Here is a 17,959-nt window from a genome sequence, read left to right on the forward strand (position 1 = left end):
CAGAAAAGGCTAAGAACCATCAGAACTCCTTTCTGTCTGTGGCAGAAGGTGACAAGAATGACAGTGCACCTGTGAGAAGGGACAATGTCTTCAGGGTTGGTTAAAGCAGTTTTAGAGTAGGGTAGAAGTTTAGGGAAGCACTGACAGCGACTGTAGTCGTGGGGCAATGGTGTTTCCAGAGAGAGTGGTAAGGAGAGCAGGCGTGGTGCTTGGAGGATGGTTCTAGAAAGCGGGGACACATGAAAGGACAGTCTCACAGTGGATGTTATGGCTTTCTCATACATAATGTGTCACTACACCTTCCCAACCCCTACCCTCTGATAGCCTTCTCCTGTTGCCCTCTGCCCTCTGCCTGCCCTCCCTCTGCGCTCATAGCGCACATTCCTTTACCTCTTTAGTCCACCTTTCCCCTTCATTGTATCTCTTTGTCCTCAAGTTTTCTCTGTACTTACACACACACACACACACACACACACACACACACACACACACACTTAAATTTAGAGCCCACATGAGAGAGAACATGTGATATGTATCTGAGCATGACTTACCTTGCTTAACATAATGATCTGTAGCTCTATTTCCCTACAAGTCTCATAATTTCATTTTTTCTTTATAGCTGAGTAATATTCCATTGTGTACCATGTTTTCTTTATTCATCCTCTGTTGGGTATCTTTATTGATTCCCATAACTGAACTATTTTTAAAAATGTACCAGTAAACATGGATGTTCCGGTATCTATGGTACAGTGAGTTAGAATACCCAAAGTGGTATGGTTTCATATGGTATGGCAGTTCTAATATTAGCTTTCTTGAAGAACATCCACACTGACTTTCATGATAGCTATACTAGTTAATATTCTTACCAGTTGTGATGCTGGTTCTCTTCTTCCTCCTCTCCCCCTCCTCCTCTCTTACTGTTCTTTCTCTCCCTCCGCTCTCCTTTTTTTTGGAGACAGGGTCTCTCTCTGTATATAGCCCTGACTGTCCTGAAACTTACTATGTAGGCCAAGTTGGCCTTGAACCCACAGAAGCACCTGCGTCTGCCTCCTGAGTGTTGTGATTAAAGGAGTGTGCTACCACCACTGGCTCTTCCCACATTGTTATCAGAATTGGTTGGCATTTGTTTTCTTGTTGATAGCAATTATGATTATGGTGACATGGACTCTTATCTTTCTTCAGTGGTTTAGGATTTTAGACTTTATTTTACGTATTTATTACCATTTATATTTTTCCCTGGTAATTAATTTATTGATTAGAAGATATTGCCAGTATTTAACTAAATAGCAATAATTCATTCCCATTCTCTGTATCTCTTCACTCTGGTGATTTTTTTTTTCCCCCTGTACAGAAGCTTTTTAATTTCTTACCAACTCCGTTGTTAATTTTTGGAATTATTTCTTAAGTCCTTTGAAGAGGTCTTTCCTGGGCTTGACATGTTTCTTCTGTTGTCCTTTGCCACTTTCAGAGTTTCGGGGCTTTCATTAAGGTCTGATCCATTTGAATTGATTTTTTTCTGTAGGGAGAGGACTAGATCTAGTTGCCTTCTTTCCCTTGTGGATAGCCAGTTTTCCAGTACGGCTTGCTGGCGAGGCTGTCTTGTTTGGTTTTGCTCTCCACTGATTGTTTTTGTCAAAGATTGAGTGTCTCTGATGGTGCAGTTTGTTTCTTGCCATCTTTTTTGGTTCATTGGTCTGAATGTGGGTATATTTGTTAGAAATGGATTTTAAGTGAGATTATTTATGTCAAACCATATATACTAATTTTGGCAAACCACGGCTTTTTTTTTTTGCATCAAGCTTAGTCTTTGACTCTGTATTGTTCGTTTATTTTTTATTACACTCTGTATATTCTTTATGTGTGTATGTGCCTCGTAATTACCTACTGAATCATCTCATCAGCTTTCATTTGACTCTCTAAGACCCAAATACTGTAGAACATTTTTGGGAATACTATAGACATTATGGAAATGTCTAAAGAATAGAGATAATAATAAATCTCATTTTACCTCTTTGAAAAGAAAACTGAGCCTATTAAAGTATTTCAGATTTTAAAATTTCTATGACTGCACTATAATAGGACTAGAGTTCCTGGATTATTTTATGTGCTTATCTTAATAATTTAAACAACACTTTCTTCATGTAGGTTTTGAGACAGATGCGAAAGTTGCCCTGGCAGGACCAAGAAGTAAAAGACTATGTTATTTGTTGTATGATAAACATCTGGAACGTGAAATACAATAGTATTCACTGTGTAGCCAACCTCCTAGCAGGACTAGTACTCTACCAGGAAGATGTTGGGATCCACGTTGTGGATGGAGTACTCGAAGATATTCGATTGGGAATGGAGGTAACAGATTTCCTTTATAGTTATACCCAGTTAGAGCTTGTGGAGAACATAAAAGTCTTTAAATCCTACTATTGAAAAATATTAATTTGAGCTTGGCAGTAGTGGTTCACACCTTTAATCCCAGCAGTAAGGAGGCAGAGGCAAGTAGATCTCGGTAAATTTGAGACCACCTATAGAGGGAGTTCTAGAACAGCCAAGGTTGTAGAGAAACTGTCTTAAAAAGCAACAACAACAACAAAAACCCCTGTTCCTTTCTTATATTAAATCACTTGCAGTTTCTTGGGAGTTACTTATGAGTAAACTTGTATATTAAATTTTCTGCTGCAACTTCAAACAATCATTAGTACTTTTTTTATTCTTTTTCAGAAGTTGTTTTAAGTTTATTTTGTTAGATTATACTAAATTGTTATTAATTTTAATTTATTATTGAAACTCAACTTATAGGAAACTGTAAGCTTGTTATATTTATATTATAAATATTTGATAATTATAAGAATTTTCTTTAAGTACTTTCTTCTTAATATTAATGTTATATAACTAGCTATGTAATGTTTTTTGATTTATAGGTTACAAAGAAAATAGCTTAGTTGGGCTGATAGGAAGGCTTATATTGTAACTATTTAGAAAAAGCTCACTTAATGATAGCTTAATATTTAACTTAATATCTATCATGTTCTTTTTATTAAGGCATTTTAAAGATAACCATTTCTTAGAAAAAGAGCAGGCTATTTAAAAATAGCCACATTATTAGAAAAGGAGTAAAGAAACTATCATTATTTCTCTGACAGATGTTCTTTGAATAGTTGGTACTCTTACATTAGAATGAACCCTTCCAGTTTTATTGCTACTCTTCAGTGAAAACCTGTGGGGTGTTTTTTGTTTTGTTTTTCAGGTTAATCAACCTAAATTTAACCAGAGGCGTATCAGTAGTGCCAAGTTCTTAGGAGAACTTTATAATTACAGAATGGTCGAATCAGCTGTTATTTTCAGAACTCTTTATTCTTTTACTTCATTTGGTGTCAACCCTGATGGGTCTCCAAGTTCCCTGGACCCTCCTGAGCATCTGTTTAGAATTAGACTAGTATGCACTATTTTGGATACCTGTGGCCAGTACTTTGACAGAGGTTCCAGTAAACGAAAACTTGACTGCTTCCTTGTATATTTTCAGGTATGAAAGTACATTATACAATTTGATATCACTGAATGCATATGTAACAGAAATTTTAGCAAAGAAATTATATATTGTTTATATATATTCACAATTAGGTTGTACTTAGTGTAGAGACCTTAAATTGTGTGATGGATTCATAATAAACACTAATTTTTTGCAGCTTATCATTGATAATGATAGGTTGCTAATCTGAGGAGTATATAGATTGTGAATTTGGTGCAATAATTTATAGATTTTTGGTATTTGATACAGTAATTCTTTTTTTAAAGTAAAAACCTATGGGGATTTTTTTCTTTGTTTGGTTTGGTTGGTTTGGTTTGTATGTCACCATGTAGCCCAGGTTGGCCTTGAATTCATGACCTCATGTCCCTTCTTCCCAAGTGCTAGGATCATAACCTGCCTGCCACAAACAGCTACTTATGATTTGATAACATTCTTCTCTTGTGCCTGTTTTAGTTTATATCCAAATGAGCTTGTTTCTAAAAGATCCGATTTATCTAGTTATTCATCTGTTTACTTACCTACCTTAGAGAAATAACAGTTTACATAAACATTTCTAACATAGAAAGCAAATGTATTTATTTGTTAACTCTTTGGTTGTACTTTTCATATTTTTATTTCATAATTTGTGATTTAGAATAAGTATGAGGTAAATTAAATTCACTACAAATATAGGGATAATCATATACTTTCTATAAGGTTTCTAGGTTGATTATATGTTCCTCAATCATTATTTCCTGTAAAATACAACATAGTAAATACTGATTAGAAAGGGCAGCTTGACAAGTGCTTAAGATGCTGCTGAGTAAAATATCAATAGCATCTGATTTTATACAACCACAGTTATTACAATTTACCTCTTGAGAAATGGATGGTTTGGTATTATAACTTGAGGCATCAGAAATGCATTCACATAGTAGCTGGGATTGAAGTAGGAGTATATAATGTTGGGGAATTTCATTTCAACTTTTTTATACTTCTATACATACTGCCTTATAAGTTTATGAACAAGAAATGAAGAAAGGAGTTTGCAGGTTTGAAGGTCAAATACCCTGCTATATGTAAGACTTGCTTAAATTGGAGATGTTTATATTGAATACCTGAGCTTTGCTCCAAAGAATATTAATATCTAAAGTAGAATTTCTTATTTGATGCCTGCTATTCCAGCCTCAGAGAAAACGAGTCTCTGAGAAATACTTAGGACCAAAAATCAACAAAGGTGTTTTCCACATTAATTTGACAAAAATATGTAAATGTTTATAGTTTATTTATATATTTTTCAAAAAGTTTTACCCTCGTCAGGCATGGTGGTGCATGCTTTCAGTCTCAGCACTCAGAAGGAAGAAGCAGACAGATCTCTGTGAGTCCAGGGTAACCAGGGCTACACAGAATAATCTTGTCTCCAAAAACAGGGGCTGGGTTCATCATTAATACTTTAATAGAACTTTTCAAAAAAAAAAAATGAAGCAGGTAGCATAGGAAAATAATGACAATTTATCAAAACTAAGGCATCAAATCTACTTTTAGAAAGTTAAATGTGTCAGCTCTGTTTGTGGTAACCCTAAAGTGTGTTTGACATTTTGTTTTTACTTTTTTCATGTCTTCTTTTTTTTTTTTAAACTATGATAGCCAGAATAAAAAAATCTTTAGACTAAATTCAACAACTGGTTCAAAAATTATATAAATAGGAGAAAATAATTGAATTAAAATCATTGCTGTTGTCCATTAATAAAAATTAAAGGTTTCTTGTTCAACCTTTTAACTTAGTTATTATAACTAGGTAATACCACAGTACAACTTACTATTTTAAATTTTTATTATTAATTTCTTATAGCTAAATTTATTTTTTTATTTGTTGTCAGCGTTATGTTTGGTGGAAGAAAAGTTTGGAGGTTTGGACAAAAGACCATCCATTTCCTATTGATATAGATTACATGATCAGTGATACACTAGAACTGCTAAGACCAAAGATCAAACTCTGTAATTCTCTGGAAGAATCCATCAGGCAGGTACAAGACTTGGAACGAGAATTCTTAATAAAACTAGGTAAGCAATTTATTACAGAGAGAAAAATGAAGGGGATTTGGTCAGATTGTCTCTAGAATCTGTTTTATAATGTTTCCAGTCAGAGTTGTCCATTTGCATACTTTGTATCTTTGATGTTGAGTACTGCATAGTTGTGTTAGATGCGACCTGGTTGGTTTCACTAAGTGATCTCTAATTGAAATAAACGATCAAGCAGGACTTAAAGCAAGTGATAGTGAAGGAAAAATGCAGTCTTGTCAACTGCTCTCTTACCTTTAGACTCTTGTTTCTGAGCAAACGTTTGGATGGAATGTCTCATATTTTCAGCTGGTACTATTCCTGAGACCACACAGACTTTGAAGTATAAAAGGGAATACCTCTTAGGAATTTGGAACAACTACCAATTTTCAGATCTCATTCATTAGTGGAGTTGGCTCTTTTTCTGGGTCTAGAGAAAATGTGCTGCTAGAGGACTGTATGTACAATGTTCTTTAGCTTTCTGAGGTGGTTCCAGAAGGCTTAACCTTTGAACAGCACCCCCTGTGGGATATAGTAGTTTAGTAGTTTGATCAACAGGTAACAAATACAAGGTCTAGTCATACCAATCTACTTAGTCTGTTTTATTGTAGTATTTTCATAATCATTATCTTCTCAGAGTTGATGAAGATATTTTATTTCTCATTAGCGCTTGGTGTGTTCATATGCATCCTTCCCGTCAGTTACACTTAGAGTATTGCTTTGTTAAGTTGCTTGTCTGGAAGAACCAGTTTGAAGCGAAGGTATAAATGACAGTCCCCTCCCTACCCCAGGCATCCAGAATATTGATGATACGCTTGCCACCTCCAGGGTAAATCCTAGTTGGAGACTATGCTTGTGTTTGCCTGATTGTTCAAATCTCTGCACTAAGTGTGCACGTAGTGATGTGTCCTCCTGCTCACTTCACAAAGACCAAGGGTGAATTAGGGCTTTTCAGCCTTGACTCAGGTTACCCAGTTTCTTTTTCTTTTCAGATTTCTAATTAAATAAAGCATTTCACACAAAGCCTTATCTTGTTCTTTATATCTTCTGAAATTGTTAAGGTGTACACTAGGGCCCAAAAATTTTCATAAATGGTACAACTGCGTATAGGGGCATAAGGAAGAAGAAACAAGATTACTTTGTCCTGTTGTAAATTAAAGGGTTAAAAGACATTGAACTATTTATGAGGAACATGAAGAAAGAAAAATGAGTCACCGTTATGACTTGAAACTATAAAGATGGTAGCACTTAAAATCAATCTCCATCTTCTTCCTGGTCTTAGAAGTTAAATAAAGGGAAGAGGTTGTTTGCAGAATATGTGTTGTAAGTAATCCTCCTGTTGATAGACCACAGCATCATGCTTTATTTGCCATTGTCTTCAAGCACCTGGGAACTTCTCATTTTAATTTTATAGCATCCAGTGCAAGGTGAACCTAGTGGGAAGTACTAAAATTCATTTCAATGTCTTAAACCATTTACAGTGTTAACATAGATGATGTTTATGGCAGTAATTCTGAGAATATAAAGAAAACCACTTGTATTGCAGTTAGACTGATATGTTAATATGATTTATGGTAGTTTTTTTTTTTTTTAACTTCATGTTTTTGCAGTTTTGTAACTTAACTTTTTAAAACTCTTTGGGGGTTTTTGTTTGTTTGTTTTAACAGATTGTATTCCTTTGTTTGGATGTACCATACTTAATTATGTTGTTTGACTCTTAAGGTTTTTTTTTCAGGTTTACACCATTTTATTGCTTTTTAAAGTGATTTTTCATACCTTTTGGTAGACAGAATATATGGGTTAAGACTTTTTTTTAAACTTAAAAAAAGGCAAAATGACTCAATTTTTGTTTGGAGGTCCAGCTAATACTGTGAAGAACAGAAATGAGAGACATAAAAGTAAGATAATCATAGGAATAAATATATTCTAAAGCAGAAGAGTATATTTCTTAAATTTTAAACAAAGCCAAAAGCTATTAAAGGTCCAAAAGTAGTTCTAATTAAATATGAGGCAATTTAGTGTATAATGAATAAGGACTCTTAAAAATAAAGAAAACCGGTCAACCAAATGGGTTGAATATTTTTAAAAGGCCTAAAAATGAGTACTTGTGTTTCCAAATTTTAAGTTTGCAGAAGAATGTACCCAAAAATAACAACTCTAGTTGTTTGAAATTTTCCCATGTGTGGTGTAGTGCAGACCCTGTAATCTCAGCACTTGGAAGGCAGAGGCAGAGTCAAAGGCCAGTGCGATTATTAAGGGAGACTTTGTCTCCGAAAAACAAAACAACAAACCTACAAAATAAACAAATCCCCATAAAATAGGCACATTTTATACAAGTTGAGATTAAAAGAAAAATGATTTCCTTGCCAGGTCATTACTACTTTTGTACGAAGTGCACAGGCAAACTATTAGAATGCTATCCATAAGGATAGGTAAAATGAATGTGGTATATGTAAACCAAGTATGTAGAGTTTTGTTGAGTATGGTTTATTTGCCAGAATGATGGAGGTGTTATTTACGTGTGACAAACAAAGTACAAATTAAATGGGCAGCTAATGTCTAAGAAGGACAAACAATCATATGCTCTTATGACTTCCAAGTATGTGGAAGATGTGTTCAGCTCTCTTGACTCCCTGGAACCAGGCTCTGGCCGCTTCTGATGAGCCATCCAGCAGTTTATGTTGAAGGAGAAATGGGTTTTGTTTTGTTTCCATACATACTTCTAACATTTTAATATTCTGTGTTTTGTCTATATTTTATATTTTGTTACCCATATGTCCTTTATATGTTTCATATATATTGTTTACATTGACAGTTTCCTAGGTATTCATTCATAGTTTGATCATTCTTACGTAGTAAAGCAAATTGCAAAAGGCAGTGCTTACAAACTGGTTTTGAAGCTTTGTTGTGGTCCATATGAAAATATGTTAGAAATAATATTATTTTCATGACTCCTTGGAAACATGATTATCAGAACAGTTACTTACATAGTTTTCTCAGTGATGCATATTGAAAGTAGAGAGGATAATGGTATAATAGTATTTCATATCACATAACTTATCATTGGGTTGTTATGTTTATTGACTAACATTTATGTTACAAACTCCTGGCTTTGCATTGTTTGCCTTTGATAATTATTAGTCAAATATTTTGTTTTTAAAATCCAGTTAGATGTCTCCAAAAAAGTTCAGCAGATAAGGATGCTTGTCACCAAGCCTGACTTTGAGTTTTGGTACTCACACAGTAGTAGAGGACTGACTCCTGCAGATCGGTCTCTGACTTCCACACTCATGCCATGGCATGAGACACAGTCAACATACTTATACACATATGCCAGCAAATATTTTAAAATTCAGCTAAACATAGACATAAATAAAATTGGCTCCTTTTATATATGAAAGCCACAAAACAATAAGTAAATCCTTAGATTAATGAGACATAACCTGCAACCCTGTTTCTTCAGTATCAATTTTATTTTTGAAACAGCTAGTTCTGAGCATCCTCCATCTGTTTTTTCCCCCCTCAAACTGTGACAATAGTACTTGAATTGCTCTGTACTTTTGTCATTTCATCACTGCCTAGGCTTAGAGCACTAGAGTACATTTTTGTTGTTAGAGATTTGTCTGGTTACTCAAACCCTGACATTCAGTATTCATAAAATGAGAGGGTTAATATATGTTATCAATACTTCTTCCTGTATTTTACAAAAGTTCTATGAATAACTATTACTGATTTACTAAACCTGCTGTATACTTGTCAATTTATAGCTTTTGCTAAATTTGAAATATATAAACTAAGTTCTTTGTCCTTAATGGTCTTGCAACATTTATGAACTTATTAGAAAAGAAATAAGGTGGCATCACCTGTAAAGAGTTGCATGTGCTTCGGGACCAGATAGGAAGGAAGGTCAGGTGACACTTCAAGAGACATACTCAACGATACTCTTATTGAGGATATTGGATGAACAACATCTAAAGACAAGTTCTATGTAATTCGTAGGAAAGAGTTGGGAAATAGGTCAGACTATGTTATGTGTTTCTTTAAATTAGAGCAAGTAAATTGAAATTAATTCAATGTGAAGAAGAGCTGTACAGTAAGATGTAGATGGCGTGTTAAGGGAAAGATTTGGGCAGCAAGTTCCCCATGGAAGGACATGCTGCTCCTGAAGAAAAATGTAAACTGTAGAACAAAGCTGTGTATTCAGATCGACAGCCAGATGTAATTTCTCCACAAAGTGATACGATTTTATATATTTATTATGTGTTTTGGACATTGTTGAAATATTTGTAAAGTATGGCACAGCTCTGTTTTATGTGTGTCTGAGACTGACTTTTATATGTGACTGTCTTTTGTCTTTATTCATCTGAGATTGAGTTTAAACAGGATAATCTTTCCAGTATTTGGAGATAGAAGAAAAGGGAAAAAGGCATATGTCTGCATATATATTATTTTTCTTTTTTATAGTCTCATGGATAGGAAATTATATTTTTTCTGTGTTTCTCACAATTACTTTCAATTATGATCATTTATTGCCCTTTGGAATGGCTATTAAGTTACTTGATACTTTTTAAGTGAAGTGATATAAAAATCATAGTATAACATTTATCTTTCTAAATGTATTTATTTCCATTTTTGCCATCTTTTCAAGGCCTAGTAAATGACAAAGAGTCCAAAGATTCTCTGACAGAAGGGGAAAATCTTGAAGAGGATGAAGAAGAAGAAGAAGGAGGAGCTGAAACAGAGGAACAGTCTGGAAATGAAAGCGAAGTGAATGAGGCAGAAGAAGAAGTAAGGGCTCCTATGTCTACTGTCCATCTGTGGGTCTGTGTGAGGGAGGGTCCTGCGATTGAGGGGAGGTTCAGGAATCAGTTTTCAGGAGTAAGTATTCTCTTCAGGTCCTGGGGATTGTACTTAAATCATTGGGCTTGGTAGGAAGTGCTTTTCCATGCTGAGCCTTCTCTCTAGCCTGAGTGAAGATTTTTTTAATTAATAAAGATCTTTTCTTTATTTTTATTACTAAGAATGTATCTAATAACATATTTCTATTATAACACCCCTTAACTAAGGGTTTTTATAGATACCAGAAATAGATTGATTATAGCATTTTTATTTATTGGCAGTTTGAGAAAAATACCATTTTGATCTTCTATGTATATTAATCTTATTGTTGAATATGGGTAATCTTTGGGCTTTATAGTCTTAAAAACAATTTTACTTACTAAATATTCACACATTTTGCTTTATTTTTACAAACTATAGTAGTTCGGAAATTTGAGATTCATTGTGAACATAGTAATTAGTTTGCCCTTTTGGTGTTATACTCTTAGGTCAAACTATATGAAATTGCTTCCCTAACATTTAGGATCCACTGAAAATGTTTTTTTGGGACCTGGGGAGCTAGCTTACTTTGTGATACGCTTGCGTGCAAGCAGGAGGACTTCCATTCAACCCACAAAATTTAAATAAAAACAAACCAGGCAAGGTGGCACATGCCTTTAATACCTGTACTTAGGAGGCAGAGGCAGATGAATCTCTGTGAATTCAAGGCCAGCCTGGTCTAAATAGTCCCAGGACAGCTAGGCCGATGTAGAGGGACCTTATCTTAAAACAAAAAAAGGCCAGACAAAATGTTAATTACTTGAAGTTAATAGATCCAGAGAAAGGAGACAAATGGATCCCTGGGGCTCATTGCCCAGCCAGCCCCACCTACTTGGTGAGTCCCAGGCAAGGAGAGACCCTGTCTCAAATAAACATTAATGGGTTCGGGTCCAGTAGTTAGGAGCACATACTGCTCTTGCAGAGGACCAGAATTCAGTTCTCAGCAGCCACTTCAGACTCACCTATTACTCCAGCTCCATGTCCTGGTCTCTGTGGTCACATGTATATACCTGTATACAGAGGTATACACATGTAATTTAATATAAAGTAGGAGCTGGGGGCTGGAGAGATGACTCAGTGATTAAGAGCATTGATTGCTCTTCCAGAGATCCTGAATTCAATTCCCAGCAACCACATGGTGGCCCACAATCATCTGTAATGAATATAATGCCTTCTTCTGTCATGCAAACACACAGGAAGATAGACCACTCATATACATAAATAAATTAAAAATAGGAGCTGTAGAAATGGCTCAGTGATTATGCCAGCACCCACATTATTACAACTGCCAGTTCCAGGGATACATTGCCCTCTCTGTCCCTAGGCACTAGGCACACACATAGTGCACATACATATAGACAAATGGTCATACATAATATATATCTATAATAATTAAAAATAAGATCATTTTGTCATAAGTACGATAAATGTAAGGTAGAATAACAATGAGAGTAAAAATTTAATGCAGAAATTAAAGTTATTCCCTGGCTCTTATATATATATCCAGATTATAAAATCATTATGATTTAGTATAGATGACTTGGTGTTGAGTGAGTGCTTAAAGCAATTAGGATAGTGTAATAGCTTAGAAGTGTGATACTCATTAAACACTGAAAAATGCTTATAATTAATAAGAATTTGGGCAACTTAAGTTTTAAAGTTATGGTTTGAGTATGTGGAACTTAGATATTTAGAAAACGTGTAGTTTGGTGTTTAAAAGAATATTAATTGTTCATAAGATAGAATTAAAAGAAAGGACCCAGCCATTTAAGGTAAATAAGATTTTCTACATGTATAAGTGAAAATCTGTAAGACCATGTTTTCTTTAAGCCTGAAGATTTTCTAGCTGCTAACAGATAATCTCATGTGATTTACCCACATCATGTAGTTAGAAATGGTGATTGGGAAAAGCAGAAGAGTCCATACTCTGTGGCCTCCATAACTGGCTATAATATTTATAGGCAACAGGAATGTACTTTTAAATATTTATGTGTTGCTACTTTTTCATTGGAACGTTACAGCTCTCTTAAAATAGATAAAAATAAATTAACAATAGAGAGCTGGAGTATGTTTCCATAATTGGTTTCAGCATAATAGATGGCCTTTATGTTGATTCATTTTCAAAATGAAATTGCTGTAGAAAAATTCTGAAATATAAATTTAATTGGCTTACTAAGTACTTTATATAACAAAAGGAAATGAGACAGTGATTCCTTTTAAAATTTGAAACTAACAATTGTCTTAGAATATTTCTGTGGTACTAATTAGATGAACAAAGTCTAATGAATCTAACATCCTCAGTAAATATAAAAAAACTTTCTTGTGAAGAGTTTGAGGTGTACTTTTCTTTTTAAATGTATTTCTTTGTTTTCAGTATTGAGCTTTGTATTTGGAAGGGCTTATTTTATACTTACTTGTGTTTCAAGTCAAAGAAGGAAACACTGTACAGGACATATCTCTGCTACGGAGAAAAGCAAACAGAACGTTCAGTTAGGAGTTGGGTGGCTATCTGGGAACCTGTGTTGGCTTCGACAAGAATAAGATAGGGATGCTTAGCTTCTCTTCACCTCCAAGGTCACTGCTCCCCATAGCTATCCAGAAACAGAAATTATTGAAGAAAAAGAAAGATGAGTTAGGGAGTAATAAACATGGGAAGGGGTATTGTACTGCTTACTTCAGTGGAGAAAGAAAAGGCAAGCATTCAACTCATTAGGAACAGTAGGGCACCGTACAGTTTAGCTCAGTGGTAGAGAATCTAGAAAGCACACAGATAGCCTTGGGCTCAGCTCTTCAATGCTTGTCCCCACAGAGCCACTGTTCTTTCAGTTTGGTTTTTGGTTTGTTGTTGTTGTTTTGTTTTTTTAAAGATGGTTTTTATATGTATGAGTGTTTTACTTATACATGAATGCACGCCATGTGTGTGCAGTGCCATAAGAGGAGGGTACTGGGGCCCGTGCAGCTGGACCTACAGACCATTGTGACCACCATGTGGGTTCTAGGATCTCTGCAAGAACAGCAAGTGCTCCTAACCACTGAACCATCTCTCCAACCCCATCTTGGTACTTTCATGTCTTAGCAATTCCCAACCAGGATATGTTCTCTTGAAATATCAGTGTGAAACTCAAATAACTGTGAAGATTAAGTAGTCTATTAAAACATAATTTTTTGCAACATGTAATTTATCAAAAGAAAGTATAAGACTCATTGTTAAAATAGCAATAATAGTTACTTACTGAACATTTATTATTCTATTCACTTTCATAGGTACTCTATCTATATGATTGTTTCCTATGAACACACTTGATGTTAGTGAGAAACTTAAGTTACAAATAGGTTAAGTAATTTGTCCCCACTCTCAGAGTAGTACCAGAGCCAGGATACAACGTGGGCATTTTTTGTTTGTTTGGGGTTTTGTTTGTTTGTTTGTTTTGTTGTGTTACATTGCCTCTCCTGCTTGCCTTAGCCAGCTTGTGTTTTGTGATGTATTAATTTTACATTATTATGTTAGTATATAGGAAGATCAAGACAAATGTATTCCTGTTCAATATTTTTTTTGTGAAAAATGAACGCATTCTGTTCATTTGGCCCTCTTCATCTGTGCATTCAACTATTCATGTATAAAACATACTCAAGGGAGTAATGCATTTATACCAAGCATATGTAGACCTGTTTAGTCATACCCTAACAGTGAGTGTTATGTAGCACTTACATTGAACCACTCCTGACTTATCGCTTTATTGACTGAGCAATAAAAGGAGGGGGCTTTATTACTTCATTTAGCTTAGTTTAATCTAGTTTAAATAGGAAGCATCTTTTGTGTATTAATTGATTGATGGGGAGGAGGTGCTGGGAAAAAGGCTTATTTGGCAAAGTGCATTCGAACACCTGAACTTTGTCTTCACCACCCACATAGAGAAACCTGTAATACTATCTCTGGAGAGGCTGAGAGGATCCCTGAGGATCACTGGCCACGCAGTCTAACTGAATCAGTGAGAGACCCTGTCCCCTACCCCCCAAAATACACACACACACACACACACACACACACACACACACACACACACACACACACACAGAGGATTCATTTTTTTCGGGGGCAATTTAAGATTAGCTTTTTGTTGTGTGTTTACTTGCTTAGTTGCTTGCTTGCCTGCTTGCGTGTTTTTGAGACAGTGTCTCATGTATCCTAGGCTGCTCTTGAATTTACTATGTACCCAAAGATAACCTTTGTCCTACTTTGATTTTTGTTTCTGTAATAAACACCATAATCAAAAGCAGCTTGGGAAGGAGGAGGGTGTAGTTGATGATACAAGTTGCAGGACATAACTGAGGAACTTAGATGCAGAATCTAAAGCAGAGACGGTGGAGGAACACTGCTTACTGGTTTGCCCATTCACTTTCTTACATAACCTAGAACCGCATGCCCATAGGTCAGTCTGAAGGGGGCAGTGACTCAGTTGAGGTTACCCCTTTCCAGGTCACTCTAGCTTGGCTCAATCAGAAACTAACCAGTACAATCTCAAACTCCTGACCATCCTGCCTTAGGCACTGGGATTTATTAAAAGCATATACACCATGCATAGCTAAGAACATCATATGTGAATTCAATTTTAAAATAGAAAACTACCTTAAATAATTACTGCATTTAAAAAATTTAGGCTTTGTTTTTAACTCTTACTATTTACTAGAGGTGAGCGTGTAGGTCTGGGCATACATGTGTACCACAGCACTTAGGTGATGGTCACAGGACTGCTTGTGGGAGTTGCTTCTCTAAGTCCACTCTGTGTATTCCGGCCCAGGTCTGCAGGCTTGGCAGGAAACAGTAATACTTGATGGTTGTATTCCTTGTGAAATCTTTCTATGTAGAACTCTAAAACCTTACAGATGTTTGTATAGGAGTATACTTTGGAAACTTGGAGTTATTTTCCACATATACACAGCCAGCAGTAGTACAAATTTAAGTCATTTATTTGTTTTAGGGAGTGTTTTTCCATTACCTTGGTTCAATGACAAGCATCTGAGTTTAGCATAGGGGACTTAAAACTTTTATTGACACTTGGTTTACCATATTTATGGAATGTGTGGTTTTGTGATACCTAGATACACCGTGTAGTGATCAGATTAGTGTGATCAATTCTGTCTTCTCAGACATTGATGATTTCTACTGTTTAGATAAAAATGTGGTATGTTTACACTATGTAATGCGAATTCTCACATATGGTGTCTTCTCATTTGTCTGTTGGAACTGGAGGGGATTGTGTTAGGTGGAATAAGCCAGGCACAGAGAGAACAGCTCGGGTGTACACTCATTCATGGAAGCTAAAAATAAGAATGAACTTCATGTCTCACAGAAAAGTAACATCTCTTTAGAAACAGTGGGTCCATAGACCCCCGTAATGTTTTTGAGCTGCAAATTGGATTTCTGTTTTGTTTTTAATGTATAAAATGGGAACAATAATAAAGGACAAGAGAACATCCCTGCATAGTGCTCTATCGTGGTTTTTAACTGGTGGGATTAAATGTGAACTTTGTAGAATTAGATGAATAGTTAAAAAAAAAAAAAAAACTACAGTGTGGAATACTAAAGGTTCAGGAAACTGCTTCCTCGTGTAATTTACATTAATGCTTTATGTACTGTCTGACCTGTGGTTAGTATTTAGCTCCTGGCATGTAGGAAATGTTGGTCCCCTGGCTTGTCCTATCATTCATTTCAAACAGATTCCATGAAAGGAGGCTAGGGGTAAGTAAACCACACACCTACACACCTTCGTAAGGCATGGAAGGTTCCCTGCCGAAGGGTTTGAATTGTATGTTGATGTTCATTTCAGGAGGGTTCTGAGGAGGAGGAGGAGGGAGAGGAGGAGGAAGAGGAGAATACAGATTACCTCACAGATTCCAACAAGGAGAACGAGACTGATGAAGAGAATGCTGTATGTACGACTGTATTTGTTTTATTTTCAAATTCTGTAGTGGTTTTGAGTATTTGATTTTAGTGTTGAATTTTTTGCTTGTGATTATAAAAATAGCTTTCTTGGGAACTTACTTTGAGTTTTCCCTTGGGTAGCAAATTCTTTGAACCTTTACCTTTGGTTATGTTGACCACATCATCATACAGAAAGGCTCTGACTCATGAAACATTACCATGAAATGGGTTATGACGTTTTCCTTTGTTTGATAAGGAGGTGATGATTAAGGGAGGTGGACTGAAGCATGTTCCTTGTGTCGAAGATGAGGACTTCATTCAAGCTCTGGACAAAATGATGCTAGAAAACCTTCAGGTAAAATATCACTCTTTGAATACAAAACATTGTAGTACACAAGATTCTGATTAATACAAGGACCTCTTTCTAAGCAGCCACCCCTGTAGCGTGTCTCCCTAATGTACCCAGATTATGACTGCCAGCATGTCCTGTATTCCAAATCCTGACTAGCAATTCTTGAGCGAGAATGAGAATAAATGTAGTTATTGTAAGATGAGAGCGATCATTTTTAAGAGCATGCACTGTCCTTACTCAACTTGTTTTCTACCCCCAGTGTTGGATGGCTAACAAGCACGTGTGATTCCTGTACTGGGGATCTGAAACCCTGGCCTATATGGGCACTTGTATGCATGTAACCCACATAACACATGCAGAGATGTAACGAATGATAGGCAGGAGACAGGGTTTCTCTGTGTAGCCCTGGCAGTGCTGGACCAGGCTGGCCTCCAACTCAGAAATCTGCCTGCCTCTGCCTCCCTAATGCTGGGATTAAATACATATGCCACCACATCCAGGTAATGAACAAGATTTTATCAAAACTCTGTGTAACGTTTTGGTTTGGGTTTGTGCTACTGGAGATCAAACCCAAGATGGGCTAGCTGGGCACTGAACTGCATCCCTAATCATCCATTTGGCATTTATTAAAACATCACAGTAATTTGGAATTATTACATTTTTCTGTAATAGGGGAGAAATTCCTTTGGGCTGTTTACTTCTGCTTATTAACTTACTGATAACCCCTTTGATAACTTAGCATGCTTTTGTCTGAACATAGAGTTGTTGAGGAACAAGCATTGAGATAAGTTAGGTTTAAGGAAAGGAGTGAAAATGTTCAGTATAGCTAATTATTGATCAGTGTTCACTGGAAAGGGAAGAAAACTAGGGGATAGGTAGGTAGGCCATAGAGCAAGGTCATGTCTTGTTTTGGGCTTGTTTAAGACATTAAGTCATTTTGTGCTGGTGGACTGGTTCTTTAGAGGAGAAATACTAGATTTTACTATTGACAAAGTTATTGAAGGGTTCAACGTACCACCTCCTTCATCTCTCCCCAAAGAATTAACCATTTCTCCTATTGTTATTAAGTTTAGAATATTATCAAATACATATTAGACCAATTTTCTTCTTTCAGTTATTATTTCTTTATATATCCAGATATTCATATGTATATGTATGTATGTATATATGTGTGTGTATATATATATATATATATATATATATATATATATATATATATACATATACATACACACACACATAT

The 17,959-nt window shown here is 35.6% G+C and overlaps 1 protein-coding gene across 2 annotated transcripts in view; it reads left to right on the forward strand.

The window, feature by feature from the left end:
* Positions 1-17,959, forward strand: part of Upf2 (UPF2 regulator of nonsense mediated mRNA decay) — a 105,236-nt gene that overhangs the window by 72,838 nt on the left and 14,439 nt on the right. For both annotated transcript variants that reach the window (XM_021215285.1, XM_029547422.1), the window contains exons 13-18: positions 2,146-2,349; positions 3,242-3,517; positions 5,383-5,566; positions 10,212-10,351; positions 16,270-16,371; positions 16,621-16,719. In XM_021215285.1, the coding sequence (XP_021070944.1) occupies positions 2,146-2,349; positions 3,242-3,517; positions 5,383-5,566; positions 10,212-10,351; positions 16,270-16,371; positions 16,621-16,719 (1,005 nt within the window). The remainder of the gene's footprint in view (positions 1-2,145; positions 2,350-3,241; positions 3,518-5,382; positions 5,567-10,211; positions 10,352-16,269; positions 16,372-16,620; positions 16,720-17,959) is intronic.

Source organism: Mus pahari, chromosome 16, assembly GCF_900095145.1.
Source record: "Mus pahari chromosome 16, PAHARI_EIJ_v1.1, whole genome shotgun sequence".
Taxonomy (NCBI): Eukaryota; Metazoa; Chordata; class Mammalia; order Rodentia; family Muridae; genus Mus; species Mus pahari.